General features: G+C 42.4%; 1 protein-coding gene across 15 annotated transcripts in view; it reads right to left on the reverse strand.

Annotated features, from left to right (window-relative positions):
* Window positions 1-24,825, reverse strand: part of ASPRV1 (aspartic peptidase retroviral like 1) — a 107,404-nt gene that overhangs the window by 71,506 nt on the left and 11,073 nt on the right. For 3 of the 15 annotated variants that reach the window (XM_045788178.2, XM_045788176.2, XM_045788177.2), the window contains exon 3: window positions 6,343-6,477. In XM_045788178.2, the coding sequence (XP_045644134.2) occupies window positions 6,343-6,477 (135 nt within the window). Of the gene's footprint in view, window positions 1-643; window positions 768-4,670; window positions 4,870-6,342; window positions 6,478-16,166; window positions 16,917-19,860; window positions 19,990-20,094; window positions 20,147-21,378; window positions 21,503-23,124; window positions 23,302-24,825 lie in introns of those variants that run through there. The other 12 variants (XM_087863485.1, XM_087863484.1, XM_087863487.1 and 9 more) reach the window with 10 other exon arrangements.

Raw genomic sequence — 24,825 nt, forward strand, 5'->3', positions numbered from 1 at the left:
GCCCATGTTGTCATCAGCAGCCTCTTTTGCGCCACCATTTTACATCACTTCTGGGAAGCTGCCTCCCACTTCCTAAGATCTGTGCCGGTCTTGTCTGAGGACATCACAGCAAACCACAGACCCAAAGATCCTACACTCCTTGTTACAGTCTGCCTGTCAGCTGTTCTCCAAACATCATCATGCCTGAATAGCCAGCATGTTCATGGGAAGTCTCTCCACCCAACACCCCCTCGTGGAATCATAAGCCTCCATCCCCATCACCTTCAGCTGCTTGTCTTCTCAGTCAAAACTGTAAAGAAAACAAGGTGTTTCTTTAGGGACCCAACTTCTCTTTTCAGGGCCTTTATCTCAAACTCAATAGTGTCTCCTTCCTTTCCCTACGACTAGGGCAGAGTGCCCTTTCCTCTCTGTCCCTGCCTTAGTCCAGTTCTCAGAAATCAATCACAGCCACTCATTCACACCTCCACTTACATGACCAAAATGCTTCACAATCAGACCCCTTCCTGGACTCTCATTTTCAATAGTGTCTCAAAGACTTAAATCAAGGGAAATAAATTTCACTTGTGGAATTCCAAGCACTAGCAAAGAGCTGAAGCAAGTCTTCGAGCAGCAGCACACATTCTTGGTGCCCCTGAAACTCTACCTCTTGATAGTCCAGCCTTGTCTCTTCTTATTCCATCACCTGACACACTCAAGCTGTCTCCTCTGCCAGCCCAGAGGCCAGGCTCTCCTGGACCTGGGCCAGCACCCAGTGCCATCTGGTCTCCCTTAGAAAGGCAAAAGAGAGACACCTCTTGTTTACTCAGTAATAATTCACTGTAATAGTCACATAACAGGTGTCACCAGCTCCAGTACATACAGTAAGGACACACCACACCCTCACCTCTGCCCCCATCATGGCTTACTCCTTGGGACAACAAATTTTATTTGGAGAATAGGACAGGGCCTCTTAAGCAGTACACCAGAGTTACCAGTGGTGTTTTGACACTTGTGGATTACACTGCAATGAAAACTTCGAGGTAAAGAACAAAGGCTTTTTTTAAATCCTCCCCTAGAGCCGATTGGTATCCTTCCCACATATGTTGTTGCAGCATCTCTATATATAGAGCCTAGCATTCTATAAACACGATGCTCTGGCTGAACACGCCTCAACGAGTAAAACTGTGAGGCAGAAGATGTCATCTCTCCATCTTCTCTTCTTTCCTTAAAATCTTGTCAGAGACAGAAGAGCTCTGTGAAAACAGCATGGGCTTTGGAACTGGACAGACCTGAGGAGAAATAAATCCTAGCTCAGCCTTTTATTAGCTGTCTGACCTTGGGCAAGTTACGTAACTTCTTTGACTTTGAGCTTGCCCGTGTGCAAAAGGGAAGATGATACTTTATTGGTTTCCATTATGATAATTAAATAAGAAAATACATGAAAAGCATCTAATACATGCCTGGCTCTCCAAGGATAGGAGTTTGTTCTCCCCCATCTGGCTTATCGTGCACCTGGTGCCCTAATGTTACTCTCTGGCTGTCCAAGGCCAAGGTGTGTGCCCCACACAAACCTAACCTTCTTTTCCTAAACCCTATCAAAGTTCCCATCCCTTAGAAGAACTGATCAGGGGTGCCTGGGTAGCTCCATCAGTTAAGCATCTGACTCTTGATTTCGGCTCTGGTCATGATCTCTGGGTCCTAGGATCAAGCCGCACATCAGGCTCCCTGCTCAGCAAGGGGTCTGCTTGTCTCCCTCTCCCTGCTCATGCACTCTCTCAATGAATAAGTCTTTAAAAAAAAAAAAAAAAAAAGAACTGATCTAATCACACCACTAAAAGGAAAGCAATTCTGATTAAATGAATTCAAGTAAAATGTGTATGATATTAATCCTATATTAATTCTGTGGGGGAGGGGGAGGATTTCTACATTAAAAAAGGAAAGCTAGACAGGTACCTGGCTGGCTCAGTGCACATGCAACTCTTAATCTCAGGGTTGTGAGTTTGAGCCCCACACTGCGTTCAGAGATTACGTAATAAAAACCTTTTTAAAAATTTAAAAATTAGGGGTGTCTGGGTGGCTCGGTTGGTTAACCATCGGACTCTTGATTTCAGCTCAGGTCATGATCTCAGGGTGGTGAGATGCAGCCCCGAGTTGGGCCCCTTGCTCATCATAGAATCTACTTGAGATTTTCTCTCTTCCTTTCTCTCTGCCTCTCCCCTCACTCGCTCTCACTCTCTCTCTCTAAATAAAATCTTTGTAAAAATTGTAAAAAGAACTAGATATTCGAATGAAAGAAAAGACACCTAATCATGAGGTTCCCCTAGATCATAGGGGACCAATGTCAGCCTCTCTCTCCACAGGCATGGCCCACATCACTCTCTGTGCTGAAGATGAACCATCAGAGCTATAGGACCACAGCTCAGATTGCCGAATATCACACCTCAAATCAACAGGTCCAGAAAAGAACTTGGGAGCCTTGGCTACCGCATCTGCTCTGGCCAGCACACACCACTTCCTTAGCCAAGAAGTTACAGTGCTGCTTTTTTTCCTAGGAGGTTTCCAACACTATTTTAAGCTCTTTGAAATGAAACAGCAACAGATTTGATTACGGTCACAGCCTTGGAATAGCCTGTAGGAGGCCTGGGCTCTACACTTCCAGAATCATACCTTGCTTCTCTGAATGGTTTCAACAAAGCCAGATTAATACAGGTGGCAGAGTGGGACTACATCTTAACTTCTCAGTGATCCAGGAAAGAGGACCACAGGAACATTTCTGGACTTTCCACATATAGGATCACAGAAGCAGATTATTACAACTAAAAATGGCCCAAGTGTAATCACTTGGCACAATGTGCTATGCTGACTATAAATCACAATTCAGCATGGAAGTTCTCTAAGGTACTCTTTAGCAGTGTGCGTGCTCTACTTGACTTTCTTGGCAAGCCCCCAGGGAGCCCAGGGAACTTAGCCTAGGCTGGGGTCTCAAGAGCCAGACGCCCCTCTGGGGTCAAAGGGACTGGATGGCAACTTTAGCAGATGGAATAAAGAGGAAGTGAAGGTGAAGTCAAGGGGAGAAAAGGATTGGTCCAGGCAGGATTATCCAAAAGCATGGGCTTAGAGAACTGGCAAAGCAGAGACAGTAATAGCAAATGTTTTAAATTATACTTATCTAATTAGTCACCATGGTAAAAAACAGAATTTTGCTCTATTTTCTTTATACTTCACTGGATTTCCTTATACTGATTTTGTGTTTGTTTTTGAAATACATACTGAGGGCTGAAATTTGAGGGACAACATAATCTTTCTATTGCTTAGGCCTCTGAAGTTCTTAATCTGGTCCTTAGCTTTATCAAGAAGCAAGGAAAACCAGGATTCCAAAGCTTCAAGGCCAATATTCAATTTTTCATTCAATAAATATTTCTTGAGGGGCTAGAGAAGTGTCAGGTCTTTGCTCAATCCTGGGATACAGCAGCAAACAAAACAAATATGGTTCCTGAGTCCCTGGAGCTCAGTCTAGTGAGAGTTGTTAAGAATAAGAGCAGGACTGGGGCGCCTGGGTGGCTTAGTGGGTTGAGCGTCCGACTTATGGTTTCAGCTCAGGTCATGATCTCGGGGTTGTGGGATCGAGCCCCACCTAAGGCTCCGTGTTCAGTGCAGAGTCTGCTTGTCCCTCTCCATCTTCTCCTCCCTCTGCTTGCACTTTCTGTCACTTGTCCTTCTCCCTCTTCTCCTCCCCCTGTTCCTGCTTTCTCTCGCTCTCTCAAATAAATAAAAATCAGAGCAGGATCCAAAGCAAAAGGTTCGTATTGGAAAGTAGGCAAGATTCTGCAGCCAGCAATGGGATGCAGAGGGAGGAGATCCCTTCTGGGATGCCAGCAAAAGAGGTCATGGGCAAACAAGGAGCTGTTTAGGGGGATGGGCTGGGTCAGATAATATCCTTATCCGCCCCCCACTCACTTTGGCAGAGAAGAGAGCCACAGGGATGTGTTGGGTTTATCAAGAACAGGTGACCGGGGCCCTCAGAGTCAATGCAGCCATGACGCTGCTCCTTCTCTGCTCACAGCCATGAACTGTGATATGTGCCATGTGAGCTGTGTGTGACATTCTGAAGCTCCAAAACAAAAAGACTTGAGTTGTCTACTGACAGGAATTCTAGGAAGGATAGCAGGCCAGAAACGCAAAGCATAAAAATAACTGCCAGAAGCAGCTGAGTGACCCTCTCCACAAGTGTCACCCACGTTTCTCTGACATTGCATGGAAATGAAAAACAAAAACCTGATTTCACCTGGAGGTGTGGGGCCACAAAGCAACCTGCTGAAATAATCAGGCTACAGCCAGAAGCCTCTGAGAGGAGTTTCTCCTTTAGGGCATGAAATGGGCAAGAATGGGGAAAGGCTGTGGCCTGCTGTGTTAGAGAAGGAGCCTTCCAGGAGCTCAGTCCCAGCACTACCAGAAGGTGTGACGGGCATGGTGAAGATGCAGAGCTGACAACAGCAACATGAGGAACTTCAGAGTAAGTGCCCCGCCAGCAGAGCAGTGGCCTAGACAGATCTCAAAGTATCTGATCTCTCTGGGCCTGTTTCCTTATCTGAAAATGGAGATAATAAAAGAGCAGGTGTTGGTTTCCTAGGGCTGCTATAACAAACACTACAAAGTGGGTGGCTTCAAACAAAAGACATTTATTCTCTCACAGTTCTGGAAGTTAGAAGTCCAAATTCAAGGTTTCGGCAGGGCCATGCTCCCTGTGAAGACTCCAGGGGAGAATCTTTCTTTGCCTCTTCCAGCTTCTGATGGTTGCCAGTAATTCTTGACATTCCCTGGTTTGTGGCAGCACAACTCCAATCTCTGCTTCCATCTTCGCATCGACGTCTTCCCTCTATATATCTCCCTCTTCATATAAGAACACCAGTCACTGGATTAGGGCCCATCCTAATCCACTATGACTTTATCTTAACTTGATTACATCTACAAGGATCCTATTTCCAAATAAGATCACATTCATAGGTTCTGGGCGGACATGAATTTTGGGGAGGACACTATTCAATCCAGTACAGAGCACCAATCTCATAAAAACTTTATATATGTAAGGTGCTTGGAACAGTTGCTGACACATTAACATATGGCAGTAAGAGTCAGCTACCCTTCTTCGACGTCTTTGGCAGATGACAGCTGCCATGGGATATATGAACGCTCTGTTATATAGGAATGGCTCTCCCTCCACCATGAGTCAGAGGGAAGAACCTGATGGGACGAGAGTGCCAAAAAGAGCTGATGAGGGCACAAGTAGAACACAGTGTGTTCATTACCATTCAATACCCCCTCATCAATACCCTACTAATAGGCTAGAGTGAGGAAATATCCACTACAATCACTTCATTTGTTTTTTAAAAACACAGAACTTATCATTCCAAACTAACAAAGGCCCCTTCAAAGCAGTCCTCAAGCTAAGATCCATTTAGAAGATCCTCAAGCTCCAGAGAACAGGCAGCGGAGAAGCTACACTAGTGAATGCAGCAGTTCAAGGCTTAGTCAGGCTGTGAGTTCTGATCCCAAACTGCTTTACACAGCATATTCATCCCACAGCTTAGCAACTGAGTGACTGAGTCCAAACACGAAACTCATTCTCTGAGATGGAGATCCTCTAACTCTAGGATATCTTACTTTCAGATTAGGGGAGGGGAGAAAAGATTAAAGGCTCCTAGTCTTTCTTCTTTAATAAATAGGTCTGGGACAGTACACAACTGAAAAGAAACAGAGCTAGATCTCAACTGCTATCTTCGTATCAAATAAATTCCAGATGGATCAAAGACTTAACGATTAAATTTAAAGATTTAAATGTCCACATGTGCACACGCACACACAAACACACCAAGTACTCAAAGAGAATGAGTATTTTTTACATTTTTGAGGTAGGGAGACATGCCTTTTCTAAATACTGGCCTAGCAGCAGGAAAAACTCTAAGAAAAAAGATGATTTTGACTACCTAAAAATGTAAAGCTTCCCAAAAGAAAAAAATTGCATAAATACAGTCAAAAGATAAATGACAAACTAGGAACAATTCTGCACTATATATTATAGTCAACACTTTACCTCTTATAAGTTATTAAGAAAATATTACTGGAAAATATGTAAAAGATATTAATAGGTGACTCAAAAAAATATATAAATGTCCAAAATACATTTGAAAAGATGTTCAATCTTTAATATAAAAAAAATATTAAGTTGTACTTATTGAGTGACATGTCTCCATTACTATTTGAAGCATTTTACGTACATTGACTTATTCTTCCTGAAACAGGTGCTATCACTACGCTTACCTTATCAAAGATGAAACTGAGAAAGACATAAATTAAATGACTTACCCAAAGTCACACAGTAAGTGCGTGAGTCAGAATTCAGGCCCCAGCAGGCTGGCTCCAGAGTCACATACCATATCATATCACATCTATCAGTCACATTCTCAACTACCATATTACAGTGACAAGACCACTTTTCACCTGTCAGATGGGGAAGATGAAAAACATACAACCCAGTATTACTGACAATGTAGGCAATCTCATGTGCTATTGGTAGAAGTTAACATTCTTAAGGATAGTTGGTTCCATGAATCAACATTGTAAGTGTGCATATCCCTTAACTGAGCCATTCTATTTCTTAGAATTTATCCTAAGGAAATAAGCAGACAAGTGTACAAAGATTATATACAGGGTGTTTATCACAGAATGTACATAATAATAAAATACTGCAAATAGGGGCACCTGGCTGGCTCAGTCAATAGAGTATGCAACTCTTGATCTCAGGGTCCTGAGTTTGAGCCCCACATTGGGTGCAGAGATTACTTTAAAAAAATACTGCAAATAAAAAGTCCAACAAATACACCAAAAGTCCAACAAGTTCATTCATTCAACAAATATTTATTGAACACCAACTGTGTACCAGGAACTGTCCTACGTAACAGCTAGAGAGCAGTGAATAAAAAAGAAGAAAAAAAGGGGCGCCTGGGTGGCTCAGTCATTAAGCGTCTGCCTTTGGCTCAGGGCATGATCCCGGCGTTAAGGAATCGAGCCCCGCATCAGGCTCCTCTGCTATGAGCCTGCTTCTTCCTCTCCCACTCCCCCTGCTTGTGTTCCCTCTCTTGCTGGCTGTCTCTCTCTCTCTGTCAAATAAATAAATAAAATCTTAAAAAAAAAAAGAAGAAAAAAAATCTCTGTCTTCATGGAGTTTACATTCTAGCGAAGGTGTTGGGCAATAAACAAATTAGAAAAGTATATAGTATATCAGGTGGTGTTAAATGCTATAGACAAAAATAGAGGAAAGAAGGGAGATAAGAAAGAAAGAGGGTTTGCTACAATTTTAAATAAGGGAGTCAGGGAAGGCCCCACAGATAACAGATAAGATAAACAGATTAAATATTAAAGAATAAAAAGCATTATGGTACATCCACACATTGAAATATAATTTACCCATTTATTCTACATGCATTTACATAATAAGGTGTCTACAACATCGCTGTGTCTCTCTCTCTGTCAAATAAATAAATAAAAATCTTTAAAAAATAAATAAATAAAGGTGTCTACAACAAACTACAGAATGAGAAAAGATTCTCACCACACACACACAAAGCAGGGGACTATGTCAGGTGATGGATGTGTTAACCATATTATGATAACAATTTAAAAATATATGTGTTTCAAATCACATTGTACACCCTAAACTTACACAATGTTATATGTCAATTATATCTCAATAAAGCAGGGGGAAAGGTGAATAAAGATTACAAAATGGTATAAAGAAGAAAAATGGTATTAAGATACGATTCCATTGATATGAAATTACATGTGTATATATGCTTATGCTTTAAATGGGATAGAGGAACAGCACAGAAAGAACTTGACAATACCAACCAAGGGTCCAGGCTGACTGCCAGACAAGTGGTACTGGCAACCTTTTACTCATCCTTCTCCCCACACCTACACTTTCATTTATTTATTTTGTTGGGGGGGAGGGCAGAGGGAAAGGGAGAGAAAATCCCAAACAGGCTCCACACCCTGAGATCATGACCTGAGCTGAAATCAAGAGTCAGACACCCAACCAAATGAGCCACCCAGGCACCCCTACACTTTGTTCCAGAAAGGATTTAAGGACCACAAATCCACCTACCCCTACAAGTTCTTTAACTCTCCCCTTCCTTCCTCACCCTTCTCCCTTCTCTTTCCAGATGCCAGGCCAGTGATAGGAGAAAAGGACAAAAGCTTAAGATCAAGGCAACCTGAAGGGGCCCAAGAAGGATGGAGGGAAACCTCTATACACCTGGATGGGATTCCTTATTTCAGCACACGGGAAACAGATCCTGGGACGCACACTTCCGCCTTGCAGATCTGTAAGATTTGAAGCAGGGCTGGGACACCTGGGTGGCTCCGATGGTTGGGCGTCTGCCTTTGGCTCAGGTCATGATCTCCAGGTCCTGGGATTGAGTCCCATGTCGAGCTCCCAGCTCGGCAGGGGGTCTGCTTCTCCCTCTCCCTCTGCTGCTCCCACTGCCTGTGCTCTCTCTCTCTCAAATGAATAAATACAATCTCAAAAAAAAAAAAAAAAAGACTTAAAGCAAAGCTATCTAATTCAGATTCCGTGTTTCACCTCCTACTAAACCCCAAACGGCTTGCAGGGAAGCCAGGGGTAAGACTGACTCTCAAAGGGAAGTGACAAGCCACAGTAGGCTGGTGTGTGCACACAAGTGCCTACATCTTCCTAGGAGCAGAAAATGACACAGAACTGAGCTCATTTTATTCCCTACTTTATCCCTTCCTCCATAGCTACACCCAACAAGCTATCCTGGCTAAGTTAAACTCATGTCCAATCCTATACACTCGCCACCTTGCATGACTCCCCTAGAGACTCACAGCCTTCCCCAGTAAGATTCTCAAGTCTAGGTCCCTACCAAGAACGTTGCCCAAGGTGACGTTTTCAATCTGGGGTAAGGTTTTGAGTAATCTGGTGGACAGGGTCCAGATATATTTGCTGCCAAATATGTGGAAGCCAATTACACCTCTTGCCTGAGCATAAAGCTGCCAACAAGGAATTGGCAACTTCCCAAAGGTGGAATCCATGTTGCTATCCCCTATTTAGCCTGAGAGTAGGAGGCACGTGAACAGAGGCAGGGGACCTAAGGAAAGACTTAACAGTTTCAAAATATTTCTCACATACTCTCTGTCACCTCTTGGATACCAACAATACACAAGGCCCAGTGTTAAGAGTTTTCATATATTCTCACCAAAAATGACAAATCACTTCAATCAAACATTCATACCACATGCTACTAAATTTAGGAAGTCTAGGGCACGCACAGGTCCAGTTGACCAACTGACAGTTGAATACCCAAGCTTGAAATTAGGAATAGGTCAGAAATCTGAGATTCTCCTCAGGGTTGCAACACAGAAGTCTCATTACACACCATTAGGTCAACAGCCTTCATGCCCCATTCCAGCTTCTGCTCCTTCCTGGGCTTTCAGCAAGGAACATACCTCCAACACATACACACACACATACATACATACATACATACACACACACACACACACCCCAAATCCTCCAACACACTTAGTATACAAGTGGAAGAAATTCTTTACTAGTAAAGAGAACAAGATGAGTCAGAGAAAATCCAAAAGCATCATCTCTTTGACAGGGGAGCCTCTTCCCTTCTCTCCACCTCTCTCTTATCATCCTTGAATATGTAGCTACTGAGCAACTTCTATTATGCTGTTACTGTAAGATATAATCATAAGATATGCCTCCCACCTTTAAGAATTTACTCCATTTGGAAAAACAAAATCAACACACAGGAAACATGTTATAAAAGGGAGCTCCAAGATTTCTAGTGCATGAACAGGAAGAACAGAGATAGACAAATAGTGGGGTAACCTGACATACACAGGTATCTTCAATTTCAAACACAATCTCCCCTTTTTTTGTTCCATTCTCAGGAGAGATGTGTTTCACTTCAAGAAAAATGTCATATACAAAAATTCAAATATATTAAGTTAGGGATCATTCACTAGACAAAAAGGATCTTCCTTCTTCCTCTTTCCTGTGAAGTTTAGCGAGATACAACTTAATGCCTCCACGGCCCGTCATTGTTCACACACACACACGCGCGCACACACACACACACCCCACACATACAGACACACACATTCAACTTTTCAGGATCACATTTATAGGGTAAAGCAAAGTACTTAAAAATTTTATAAAACTTGGGGTGTCTGGGTGGCTCAGCAGTTAAGCATCCAACTCTTGATCTCCGTTCAGGTCATTATCTCAGAGTCATGAGACTGAACCCCACACTGGGCTCTGTGTGCTCAGTGGGGAGTCTGCTAGAGATTCTCTCCTTCCCCTCTCCCCCTCCCCCTCCCCCACTTTCTATCTCGCACACATGCACATTGTCTCTCTCAAATAAATAAATCTTTAAAAACAAAACAAAAACAAAAACAAAAACAAAACAAGCAAGAGGTAATCTGGGTATAATAAGTAAATAGAATCCTCCCCCTTTTTCACACAAACACCAATAGTAGTATGCCACAAACACTTTTCTGCACTTTGCCTTAGTTTTCTCTTAATAACAGATCTTAGAGATCATTCCCTATCAGGGTGTGAGTGTGTATGTGCCTGTACGTCTCACTCTTTTTAACAGCTACATAATATGGCAATATTCACTACAATTTATTAAACTAGTATCTTTTTTTTTAAGATTTTATTTATGGGGCACCTGACAAATAAATAAATAAAATCTTAACAAAGTTCCAGAAAGATTTGACAGAGAGAGAGAGCACAAGCAGGGGGAGCAGCAGGCAGAGGGAAAAGCAGGCTCCCTGCTTAGCAGGGAGCCTGATGTGGGACTCGATTCCAGGACCCCGAGATCATGACCCGAGCCGAAGGCAGACGCTTAACTGACTGAGCCACCCAGGCATCCCTATTCAACTAGTATCTTAATGATATATAGTAAGATGTATTTTTAAGCAAAATATGTTAAAGACTATGCACACCAATTTTGCATATTTTTCCCTCAACAAAAATGTTCAGATTTAACTCTTTATATATCCTCCAAGCAACTATTAATGATCATTGATACTTGCTTTGGTTTGAATTTAATAGTGTTTCATCTTGACTTATTTCTACTACGGTATATGTTGACTGTGTCATTGTCACACCAAAGATGATCAAGGAAACACATGAAATACATATTGTCCCCTGAATATTCTGGTCACCCTTTACTCCATCATCTTTATAAATAGCTTGTTAATAGTGTATCTTTTACTGTGTTTAACTATAAGGAAGTGTTAAGACAAATAAACTACACACACACACACACATACACACTCTTTCATTACCCAATTAAAAAGCAAAAAACATCTCTTTCACTTCGGTGTCCCTGGGTCTGCTGTTCGGTTTCTTTTATTTTATTTTATTTTTTTTTAAGATTTTATTTATTTATTTGACAGAGACAGCCAGCGAGAGAGGGAACACAAGCAGGAGGAGTGGGAGAGGAAGAAGCAGGCTCACAGCAGAGGAGCCTGATGTGGGGCTCGATCCCAGAACGCCGGTATCACGCCCTGAGCCGAAGGCAGACGCTTAACCGCTGTGCCACCCAGGTGCCCCTGTTCAGTTTCTTTTAGATCACAGCAAGGTAGAATGAGTGAGGGCTCTACAGACACATTGGGATTGGAATCTCAGTTCTGCCATTTCCAAGTTAAACCACCTCTCAGAGCTTCTGGCTTATCATCTATAAACCAAGGGCAATACCACCTATCTCTCATATAGCTGAAATCACTACACAGGGAAAGAAGTCCGTTCAAGAGAACCAAAGTGCTGTCTCTATTGAACCAGCACTGCCTGGGGAAGTCAAAGACTTGCTTAGAGAAGTGGACAAGGACAAGAAAAAAAATCTGACCAGCTGATGAGAGAAAGGGTGCTTCCAGCAGAGGCCACAACACATGAAAGGGTGAGAGTTGTGCAAGGCCACAAAGTACCCACACAGCTACTGATGAGAAGGTGAAAAATAATTTATAGTCAAAAAATACTTCCTGAGTGACTCTACGCACTAAAGATACAACCATGAGCAAGAAGGCCCCTACCTTCATGGAACTTAGATTATAAGTTATAATCTAATAGGAGAGAAAGACAAACTACTAAGAAGCAGTAAGTGGTCTAAAGCAAATGAGGTACGAAGATAAGAAGTAACATGGAGTTGCTTTGTACAGAACGGGCAGAAAAGACTTCTAAGAGGAGATAATGTTTAACTGACACTTAAAAGTAAGGGATCATTAATAAGGTGAAGAGCAGGGTAAAGACACGAGTTTTAGGCAGAGGCTATAGCACTACAAAGGCTCTGAAACCAGAGAGTAGAAGAGGAGATCAGGAACTACACGCAGATGAGGGTGTCACAGGAGATGAGAGAAGGGCTTGGGATAAGACTTGAGAAAAAGGCAGGGACCAGATCTTCCTCGATCTTATAGGCCACAATTTGGGCCAAATTCTGTAAGACTGTTTATTCCAATCTAAGACAGTTGGACTTGATCATATAGGTAACAGGAACGTAACAGAGGACTTGAAAAGGAGAGTTGGGTTGTCTTACAGGAGGATAGTGGCAGCTGTGTAAAGGATGGCCACAACCTGGCATGAAGACAGCTTGGGAACCAAATAAAGACCACCTACACTAGGACAGGGTCAGTGTGCACAGGAAAAGAGATGCACCCTAGAGAAAATCTGCAGTACAACCGGTAGCCTTCAGGGTCCACGTTCTAGCCTGTTTTCTGAGTCCAAAGTCAAAGCTTCCTGTAAATCCCAGAGTTACTGACCTGCCACGGGTTAGTCATAAGGCCCTGTACAGCTTATCTGGCTCTACATGTACTGTGGCAACGAGATGAGGCGCTGGTACATAGAGACGGTTATCCGTTATTCCCACTCCATGACAGACTAAGTTTCCTAGGACCTTTAAATCCAAGTAAAGGGTTCAAATCCTCTTTCTTTCCCTTTAGGGATGGGAGGTCAGCGGAGTCCTCTATGCCAGTTTCTCCAAATATGGTCTGTAGATGATGACTGTAGTCAGAGTCATCTGGGAGGCCAATCAAAATGCAGATTCCTGATTACCACCTTATACCTACTGAATCAGAAAAGCTAGGGAGCAGAGGTCGGGAATTTGCGTTTTACTTTATTTTTTTATTTTTTTAAGTAAGGTCTACACCCAACGTGGGGCTCAAACTCACAACCCCAAGATAAGGAGTCACATGCTCTTCTGACTGAGCCAGTCAGGCATCACCAGGAATCTGCATTTTAAGTAAGTATCCAGCACGCCCCTCTTTTGCCCCCATAGGTATTTCTGATGCATTAAAGCTTCAAAATCATAGTTTTACAAACAGGACTAATGGAGGAGGGCCCTCACTTGAAGTTGGCTGACAATGTCAAAATTAGGGCACTATGTAGAACCAAGAATCAAGCTGGACATGGAGTAATCTAGAAAGAGGAGTCAGAATGTATTATGAAATTTGAAACAGAAAATAGAAGGCAAGGACATCAGAGCAGAAAATAGAAGGCAGGACATCAGAGCATGAGGCTTAGGGAAAAGAGGAGTCAAAGACAGGGAGCATTCTTGAGGGAATCACTAACTACGGCCATATCTGGCTCTCTTAGGCTGGTTTCCCAGCAGAGCCCTAGGAGGAGAGTGCAGATGCCTTGCTTCATGGAGGCAACATGACTGGGCTTAGACTGCCCAAGACGTGCACACAATCAGTCTATCCAACCTTCAAAGGAGAATATACCTCTCTTCAGTAAGTACTGTTCCTATCCCCATGATTTCCCCTCACCAAGCACCCATCAGGATGCCAATTACCAGTCAGTCTATAGAAGACCTCCAGGCCACACAGAAAAATATACAGAACACCTCTAAGGACTAATGACAGGCACCACTTACCAAGATTCTCTACTTGGCACATTAAAGCACCCTAACGCTGCCATAAATTCAAGGACCATTCCAGGTCAGAAACTTTGAAGCCCACTGCCCATACACCTTCAGATCCTACATCTATCCACATCCAGCCAGTCTTCCACTACTCCCACTATGCCTCGCTGATAGAATCCCACCCTATATTTTACACTATGTCCCTCCCCAAAATTCAGACAGAAATCCACAGACCGAGTGAGGCTAGGCAGAGTCCTGAATTCCCTGGGCTGCTGAGGCCAGCTCCTACGCATGGTTTGGTGGGAGGAGGTACAGCCCGAGGGAGTGCTCACCCTACCTGAAGGGAATATCCTCAGCCTACCTAAGAGGAGCACCAGGATTGCTATAGGCTTCTATACAGGAAACTTTTTCAAAAATTAGCTAGTTAAACCTGGTATGTTTAAAAGGGAGCAGAATTTGAAGTGTGAGGAAAGGTACAGTAGGATTTCTGAGGATTTGGCTTTCAGATAATTAACACATAAAATACAAAGTAATACGCAATCTAGCTCAAACCTTTATATGTCAACTACCTGATCCTTCTTCTAATCCAAAAGCTGGCTCCACACTAAAGAGGTAAGAATGCCAAAAGATGATTTAAGTAATCCCCAAGATTATTTATGGCCCTAATCGTGAACTGCTTGCCCTATCCTTTCTTACGCTCCACCCATTATCCAGATTCTCTAGGTTTCTGACTTAATGATTCAGCTTCCTGTTTCATCTTTGCCTCACCTTATCCCTAAGGCCTTTTGCTTCCTTCCTTGCTTAGAATTCCACTCCACTCTCAGTTATTCTGCCATCAGCCACTCAGAGTAAATAACCTGCCTACCCAGATCCCCAACTTTTATCCTCAGCACTCATGCCCCATTCATGGGCAAGTCCTCTGCCAGGTACACTAATTTTTATGAATATGCTCAGGGAGAGACAAGTGTATTCGATGATTCATTTCAAGCATGTTAGATAGTTCATCCAGGCAAACACTGGAATCACCAAAGATGGAAAAAGGAGAATGACAATGAGCCAGGGCCAAATGACTAGATCTTACCCTGACATTCAAAAGCGCACCTTCTTAGCCCTCAGCTGGTACTCTGGGTAGTCCTACCCAGCACCCCACCTCAAGAGATGCTTCCAGCTCACAGCAGTTACAACTAAGAATAAATGGTGAGCAAGACATAGGCCTTTGCCCAACAAAACTTACCATCTAGTGAGGGAGACAGATAATTACAGTATGTATAATCAAAGGTAATGCATGTAGAGCTGTAAGACTAAGAAGGGCAGTCAAGTGAGGTTACACCTAAGCTGAAACTTGAAGGCTGAATAGGAGATACCTAGGCAGTGGCTGGGTACTTGAGGAAAAGTGTTCTAAGTAGAGGGAACAGCATATGCAAAGGTCTTGCAGCAAGAAAACACATCTGAAGAGATGGGATGAGCTGGGGGATGGAGAGGCCAAAGCAGAAGGTGTCCTGAACCAGAAGATGCTACAAAGACCAAAAAGGGCCTCATAAGACATATGAAACTGATTTATAATTCACTTAACAAGTATTCATTGAGTATCTACAATGTACCAGACATTGTTATACATAGTAGAAATAAAACAGTGAATAAAACAGACAACATCCCTGTTCTCAGAGAATTTAATTCTACTTAGAGGAGACCAGAGGTGCCTGGTTGGCTCAGTCAGTAAAGCATGTGACTTTTTTTTTTTTTTTTAAGATTTTATTTATTTATTTGACAGAGAGAGAGACAGCCTGCGAGAGAAGGAACACAAGCAGGGGGAGTGGGAGAGGAAGAAGTAGGCTTCCAGAGCTCCCAGCAGAGCAGGGAGCCTGATGCAGGGCTCGATCCCAGGATCCTGGGATCACGCCCTGAGCTGAAGGTAGACACTTAATGACTGAGCCACCCAGGCACCCCATAAAGCATGTGACTCTTGATTTGAGGCTGGATATGCAGCCTACTCAAAAAAATAAATAAATAAAAATTAATTGGAGGAGACTATATAAACAAATACATGAATAAACTAGAAAAATATCACATATTAATAAGTACTATGGAAAGAATTAAAATAGGTGATATGATAGAAAGGATATGGGTGGCTACTTTAGAATAATTAGGTGGTCAGGGGAAGGTCTCTCTGAGGAGAGGACATTTAAAAACAGATCTCTCAGGGCACCAGGGTGGCTCAGTCAGTTAAGCATCTACCTTTGGCTCAGGTCATGATCCCAGGTCCTGGGATGGAGCTACTTCGGGCTCACTGCTAAGTGGGGAGGCTGCTTCTCCCTCTCCCGCTGCTGCTACCCCTGCTTGTGTGTTCTGTCAAATAAATAACATCTTTAGGAAAAATAAAAAACAAAAATAAAAACATATATCTTAAAACAAAACAAAACAAAACAACAACAAACCCTCAAAAAACAATCATTCAAAGATCAAAGGAAAAAGCATTCTAGGTGGGGGTGACAATTCATGTAGAAGTCCAATGGCAAGATCACTGAAGTTTTTTAAGCAGGAAAGTTAGACCATGATCATTCATCTATATTATAAAGATCACTCTGGCTGCAATGTGCAGAGTAGAATGAAGGTGGGGAAGGATAAAATCAAGACTGGAGGAAGAGATGAAAATGTATTATATACACTAAGGTGAGAAGAACCCAACAACAAGGATGACGACGATGATGATGACAAGGACCACCACCGCTCATGTACACTTACTGGGGACCGATCTATTTTTTTAAGCATTTTACGTGTAATTCATTTATTTAATACTCACAAGTACTCTATTTTATAAGTCATAAAACTAAGATACAGGGTAGTGGCATTGAAGAAGGAAAGAAAGCAACTGGATCCAAGAAACACTAGGGAAGAAAAGTTCCAGTGACAGGCTGGTTGCTGGCTGTGGGAGAGGAAGCGAAGTCGGACAATGACTACAAGCCTTTGGGCTAATAACTGCGTGTCGGTTACCATGTGGCAGGACACTGGATGAGGAGCAAGTAGGGAAGAGCGGGAGGCTGCATGGTGGCGAGTATGTAAAACAACCCCATGATGCTGGTCACATGAGCAGCTGGACACTGTGGTCTGGAGAAAGATGTGAGCATCATCCATACGTAGATGGTTAAGTGGAGCTGTCAGAAAGGTTGAGATCACCTAGGAAGAGTATGAGAAAAGAAAAAAAAAGGCCTAGGAATAGAATGCTGACACTTAAAACACAACAAGAATCCTTTATTTAAAAAAAAAAAAAAAGGAAATACCTTAATAGCTCTCAATAGGAAAATAACTAAATACAGCAAATCTACACTATAAAATATTATACAGTAGCTGAAATCAATGAGAAATATCTTTATGTACCAATATGAAATATTGTTAAGGCACCTTACTGAATCAAAGAAATACCAAAATGATCCATAAAATGTGACCCTGTTTGTATAAATAAATAAGACACAAAAGTAATACTTTTCTGGGTTCATACATACTTATGTAAACACACAGAAAAAAGTCTGGTATGTACAAATGCCAAACACTAACAGGTTACCACCTCTGAGGAATACAAAACTAACTGAAATGGGTGTGGGGAGAGCAGGAGAATTCAAAATATCTACAGATTTTAATTTTTTTTAGATTATATTACTACATTCCCTATAACATTAAAGATCAGTTTTCCAAAAAATAATGGGAATCTCAGGGCACCTGGCTGGCTCAGTTCGTAGAGCATGTGATTCTTGACCTCAGGGTCGTGAGTTTGAGCCCCCACCTTGGGCACAGAGCTTACTTAATATAATAATAACAGGAATCTTTGTCCCCTCAGTTTTGCTGTGAACCTAAAACTGTTCTAAAAAATCTAATTTTTTTTTAAATGGGAGCCTACAAATGGGAGAAAAGAGGGAGCCTACAAAGGATATCTTTTGCTTCAGATGCTAAATTTTCTCTGTCTCTTCCACCCCCAGTGGCCTTGGTGTTCAGATCTTAAGGCTTCCTATCTATTAACACGAAGCTGCCTAATTCCATGTCTACCCTGAATCACTAGACCCAGGCCAAGCCTGACCACCAATCCTAGCCTGGGCCAGAGTCCCAGGAGGAGAGGTCAGACACCAAAGTCTTAAACAAACATGGGAGAATGAGGGTCACCTGACTGGCTCAGTCAGTAGAGCATATGACTCTTGATCTCAGGGTTGTGAGTTTGAGCCCCATATTGAGTTCAGAGATTACTTAAAAATAAAATCTTAAAAAAAAAAAAAAAAAACACCATGCCAACCTCAAGGACAGGGACCAGGTGGCCTTGCTGGCCAGTAAAAGTCTCAATGGAGAAAAGGTACTTGAAGGTCTACAAGTAGCTTTGCAGTACTGAGGGATGTGGCTGAGGGACAATCAGGCAAAATCAGGGGGAAGTGGTATGGGGTGAGTTAGAGAGCCAGTACTGCTTATAAAGATTCCAAGTGAAGTGCTGTAGTATAGTGGAAACCAGTTTCACAACACGGGAGAGGGGAAGCCAAATTCTGTGAAGGGGTTGGGGGCACGTAATGGGGGTATGTGTGTCTAGGGTTATCTAGAGGAGTCACTTCACTCAAAGCAGCAATTCCAGGAGGCACAGTATAAACGTTTTGGAGCAACAGAAAGAAGCCAAGGACTTGGCTCCTTCCTGAAAAGAAAGGAGGTTCTAAAAAGGAAGAGAAAGGACACTGAAACAATGTGTTTCCTTCTTCAGTAAACCAAAGGCAGCAAGATCATGGCAGATCTCTGATGACTGTACTCTTAACTTTCGACTGTCCAAGGATGAAAGACAACATATTTGGTCTACATGTTTTCCTGGTTACCCAAAGAAATAGCACTACCTGGGCCTTACCCAACAGCTGATTCACCATCAATTAGTCTATATCACAGCCTGCTGAGCCTTACACTTCACACAGTCACATACCAGACTCTAGAAAAAAACAACCTGGTGTGAGCTGTCAAAGTCCTCTCGGTACCTGACCTCACCCTCTGGGTAGGTTTCATTTCAAAACTGAAAGGGACTGAGAGCTGGGGAAATCCAAAGATCAACAGAGCCAGAACAGGTGGTTCCCAGCAGAAAAGGGTCCCAGGCTGGAACTCAAAACAGAAACCAGACCACTGATAAGACAGTTTATGATGTCTGTCTCCAAGCCTTCAGATACTTACACGTTTTCCAATATTTACAACAGGGCATGACCATGCTTATCCAACTCCTGACAATTAGATATCTAATTCTCCAAGTGTTCAATCAACTTCCTGGCTTTATTATGTTTTAGAGCTCTGGGGTAACTCTAGTAACTGGGATACCTTGTGAATTTTATAGTCCTTCAAATGGACCACATCTTTTTTTAAAGATTCTATCTATCTATTTATCCTAGGGGGAGGGAGGGGCAGAGGAGGAGGAAGAAAGACAGGGAGAAAATCCCAAGCAGACTCTGTAAAGTGGGGCTTGATCCCATGACCCTGAGATCACGACCCAAGCAAAAACCAAGAGTCACACACCCAAGTGACTGAGCCACTCAGGCACCCCAAATGGGCCACATTTTAATTGTAATGAACTTTATCATCTCTTCCTCCTTCTTCATCTCCCCATGAACCCTCAGCAAAATTCCTGTCTCACTAAAAAATTTCCACGTTTTTCATGATGGCCCTCTCAACAGAGCAATAGTCAATACAATGAAAGTCTAATTCATCAAAGAAATCAACTTATTTGCTTGAGGTTCACTATTAACTAGCTGAGAGACCTTGAGCAAGGCACTTACCCTTTCTGGACTTGGTTTCTTCATCTGTAAAGTAAGGAGGTTGGAAACAGATGGAAGGAAAGCAATAAAACTTCCTTGAACTATGAAAAGACAAACTTTCAAGTCTAAACAGTTCAGCAAGTGGCAAGGAGAGTTATTTTAAAAAGACACACCTAGGGACATCTGGGTAGCTCAGTCGTTAAGCGTCTGTTTTCAGCTCAGGTCATGATCCCAGGGTCTTGGGATGGAGCCCTGCATCAGGCTCCTTGCTCAGCAGGGAGCCTGCTTCTCATAGATAAAGTCTTAAAAAAAAAAAAGACACACACCTAAAGCATATCAAGATGAAATGCTAAGCAGGAAGAAAAAATTTACAAACTTCCAAAGAGAAAGAACAGGTAATTACTTACAAAGGAAAAAGAATCCTATTGACACTGGACTTCCCATCTGTATCACTAGAAACTGAAGACAATAGAAAGCTGCATATAGACTTTGTAGTGACTAGAACTACTATTTGAGAATCCTAAACCCAGCCAAGACATCATTCCTACATTATGGTAAAATTCAGGAGTACCTGGCTGGCTCAGTTGGCAGAACATGCGACTCTTGATGTCAGGGTTGTAAGTCTGAGCCCCACATTGGGTGCAGAGATTACCTGAGAATAAACTCTTGGGGCACCTGGGTGGCTCAGTTGGTTAAGCGTCCAACTCTTGATTTCAGCTGGGGTCATGATCTCGGGACCGTGAGACTGAGCCCCACTTAGGGCTCTGAGCTCTGCTTGTCCCTCTCCTTCCTCTCACTTGTGTGGACACGCATTCCCTCCCCCCACTTAAAATGGATAAATAACATCTTAAGAAAAAATAAAAAATAAACTCTTACTATACACACACACACACACACACATGTATCTACACGCACACAATTGGACATATAAGGACCCTGAAAGTACCATCCATGCCCCTTTTCTAAGAAAATCACTCAGAGAAAGAAACATCCTATTCAAATTAATATTTAAAACTGGAGCAAAGCTGGGAAAGATAAAGTGTACACAAGGCATGTTTTCCCTCCCCCAAAAAAGACCTTTTAATGAGGTTGTACGAGATGACTTCTGATGCCCTTTCCAAGTATAAACAGAAACTGTCCTGTACACAACCATCCCTGGAAGTCTGGGTTTGTGAGTTGTTCATCACCTAGTGGCCTGAAGAAGTAAATGCAGTTTTGTCAAATGCCCGGATAAACTTCCAGCCATTTTGTGAGCTCTGACAGCATGTAGCTCTGACAGTCTAATGTTCTAGAGATTACAAGAGTACGAGACTGCAAACCCTCCAGACTCATATACAATTGTAGAGACTGAGCTCACTATCCATTCATTCTCCAAAGATGTGGAAAGGGCCCATATTTTGTGCCTAACCATAAGAAGTGAAGCATAGATTGTTGTTGCAAGGCTGTACTTGCAAAGCGGTAAAAAACAGAGATTGCTTTTGTGCAGACCAATCCAAACTGAAAGCAAGTTTAGATGCTATGAGAAAACTGCAAAATGCCTTATAAATAGGAAGAGTGTATTCAAACATTCACAAGACTGGCATGTGAAAGATGGATTATATTTACCCTGTATGGTTCCAGGGAATAGGCCTAAAACTGATGAGAAGTCATCTTAATTAGATTTCAATTCAAAACAAGAAATAATAACTTACCAAAGAGAGCTGTTCAACATATAATGGGATTCCTCAAGAAGTGATGAGCTCCCCAGCAATGGAAGCATTCAAAAAGAACTTGGGTGATCATGTGTCAGGGGGATAATGGAATGCATTCCTGTAACTGAATGGCAGACAGGAGACAAGGAGATTGACTGTTACCTCAAAGGCCCTTTCCAACTCCAAGAGTCTATCATTCTAAATAAAACAAAAAACAAACATCACTAATAGAGTCCTCCCTCTGCTTTTTTTTTTTTTTTTTTTTTTTAATTCCAACCAGGCAGTACAACACAGGGGGCTGGATACCACTTTCCACTTGAGTAACTATAGACAAATTCTTTAACTCTATTTGCCTCACTTTTTTTTTTTTTTTTTTTGGTTTGACAGAGAGAGAGACAGCCAGCAAGAGAGGGAACACAAGCAGGAGGGAGTGGGAGAGGAAGAAGCAGGCTCCCAGCAGAGGAGCCTGATGTGGGGCTCGATCCCAGAACGCCAGGATCACGCCCAGAGCCGAAGGCAGACGCTCAACGACTGAGCCACCCAGGCGCCCAGCCTCACTTTCATTATCTGTAAATTTAGAACAGTACTTATCTCATAAGATTACTATGAAGATTAGGTAGCAAACTTCTTAACAAAGTAGTAACATACAGAAAGTGTATAAAACTAGGAGCTTGTAAAGGAAAGGTACCTGGAGGGGGGAGGGGCGGGCAGGGGAGGGTGGAAAGTGAAACCTAAATGTGCTGCTTGTTTTAGTTATCTGTACCCAGCTCTCAATCAAAGCATTCCTGACTGTTGCTGGCCAGAGGCTAGGTTCCCTAGGCAACAAGCCTCAAAAAAGAGCCCAGACTTACCTTCTTCAGGAAGGCAGTATTCTGTCCTGAAATCTGGCATTCTCCCTTGCACAAAGCAGGATCCCTAAAACCTCACAAATACTACCACTCCAAAATCAAGGAGCTGAGCACTTCAAATGATCAATCAGAACATCAGAGTTAGAAGGGATCTCAGAGACCACCTAGAGCAACCCTTTTGTTTAATGAATGAGGACAATGAGGCTGAGAAAAGTGAAGTCCTGGATGCGGCAAGTTGATGACAAGGTTAAGATCACAGGCCTCCTTATTTCTAGCCCAGTAGTCGAAAGCTTCCCATTTTTCAGATGGGAAAAATAGGACTGGCCCTACAAAGCCAACTGCCCCATACTATGTACTTTAGACAGATAAGAAAAGAACAGAAACGGTAGAGCGTAGAGGCTAAAAATGTGGACTCTAGAGCCAGATCGCATATTCAAATCCCAGCACTGACTATGTGAGTTTAAAGCATGTTTCCTAACCTCTTTGTTTCTACAAAATGGGGATAAGAGTGACCACCTTATAGGGTTACATTAAGGAATAGATCAGATAACCCATGTCAAATGCATGGCACATAAAGTGCTCAATGTATATACACTGCTCTGCTTCCCATCATTACCAGTTGTAATGGAAACACAATCGTAGTAACAAAAGAGACAGGAGAAGCTCTTACTTAGGCCCAAAAGCAGTAAGATTCAGCTCCATTTCCTGGCCTCAGCCAGGGAACACTCAACCCCTCAGCAGAAGACCATAAATGACCCATCGCTCTTTCATTTCTTTGGATCTAGGGAAGAATCACTCAGAGAATAACCAGTACATGCCATGGTGATAAGATGCTTAAGATCACAAATAAAGTTTATGTAGGTCTGAACCCAGGTGTGACCTTCAGATCTATGCTCACCTCAAGTTCGAAAAATGCAGTTCATGTCCAATCTTTTCTCTTCAATCCATGATGGTGGTACGGTATAATGGTAAGAAAACAAGAGCACTGGACAGAGTGCCTGGCTGGCTCAGTTGGTAGAGCATGAAACTCTTGATGTCAGGGTAGTGAGTTCTAGTCCCATGTTGGGTGTGGAGCCTATTCAAAAAAAAAAAAAAAAAAGGAAAGGAGGAAAGAAGGAACAAGAGCCCTGGAGTTTGACTTCCCAGGAGCAACTTACTGTTCTATCATTTATTGGCTATATCATTTAGGCATACCTTACCTCTAAGCCTCTGCCTCTCCATCTGCTTTAATTATTGTAACAGTGACATTTAGTGAGCACTTTCTATGTGCCAAGCACTATGCTAAGCGCTTTACATGGCTTATATCATTTAACCATCACAACCTTATGAGGCAGGTACTACTACCCTCATTTTATAAGTAAGGAAAAAGAGACAGTTTTCTAATTCAAAGCCATACAGCTAGTTACTTACAAAGCTGAGAAGTCAGGGCAGGAAGCCTGACCCCAGAGTCTATGCTTCTTACTCCTATACTGCTCTATCTCTCACAGCACCAGCCTTCGTGTGATAGCTATGCTATTAAAATAACACAATCTACATAAAGTACCTGGTTCATCAGTTAGCCATTACTATTATTGCTGTTATTATTATCATCAATCCCTTTGAGCCTCTTCAAATACTACTTCCTGAGTTCCAACTTCACTTAAAGGAAATGGTTGTTTGCCTATATCTACAGACCAGCTCAATGGGCAGCCTGAGGTGGGGTTCTAGTATTTCACTGCCCTCATAATACAGAAGCATCTGGGTAGAAAGACAAGGAAGTATTTTCTAAAAACCTCCTAGTCTAAAGCAGCTCTATCTGTCCATGGGTCCTGTCCCCACGCTTTAATAAAATCAACTTTTTGCACAAAACAAAAAAACAAACAAAATAACCCTACTCTATTAAAAAACAATATAGGAACATCTTTGTTTTTAAAAATAAAATCTTAATTACTCTCGCTAGAAAAGAAACATAGCCATGTTAAAAAATTTTTTCAAGGGGCGCCTGGGTGGCTCAGTCAGTTGAGCATCCAACTCTTGATTTCAGCTCAGGTCCTTATCTCAGAGGTGCGGGATCAAGCCCCACGCTTGATTGGGCCTCATACTTGATTGGGCCCCATAACTCAGTAGGGAGTCCGCTTGAGATCTTCTCTCTGCCCTTCCCTTCTCCCCTGTGTACACTCTCAATCCTGCTGTTTCTCTCTAAAATAAACAAATCTTTAAAAAAAATTTTTTTTTCAAAATAGAAATATACACTATTCACTTAAAAAAAGAAATTGTCCTCGGGGCGCCTGGGTGGCTCAGTCGGTTAAGCATCCAACTCTTGACTTTGGCTCAGGTCATAATTTCAGGATCGTGAGATCAAGCCTCATGTCGGGCTCCATGCTGGGTGTGGAGTCTGCTTAAGATTCTCTCTGTCTCCTTCTCCCTCTGCCCCCCGCAAAAAGAAAAGAAATTGTCCTCTCTTTCCCCTTTCCACTCCCCCATTTTCAAAATGTCTTTATTTTAGTCATTTAATCCTCACAAGAAGATATCTCCATTTGACAAGTGCAGAAACTGAGGTTTTGAGAGGTTCAAGACCAAATAGCTAGGATGTGGGTGACCAGGGTTTCTGGAAAAGAAT

Source organism: Ursus americanus, chromosome 7, assembly GCF_024610735.1.
Source record: "Ursus americanus isolate L20-20 chromosome 7, mUrsAme1.1.p, whole genome shotgun sequence".
Taxonomy (NCBI): domain Eukaryota; kingdom Metazoa; phylum Chordata; class Mammalia; order Carnivora; family Ursidae; genus Ursus; species Ursus americanus.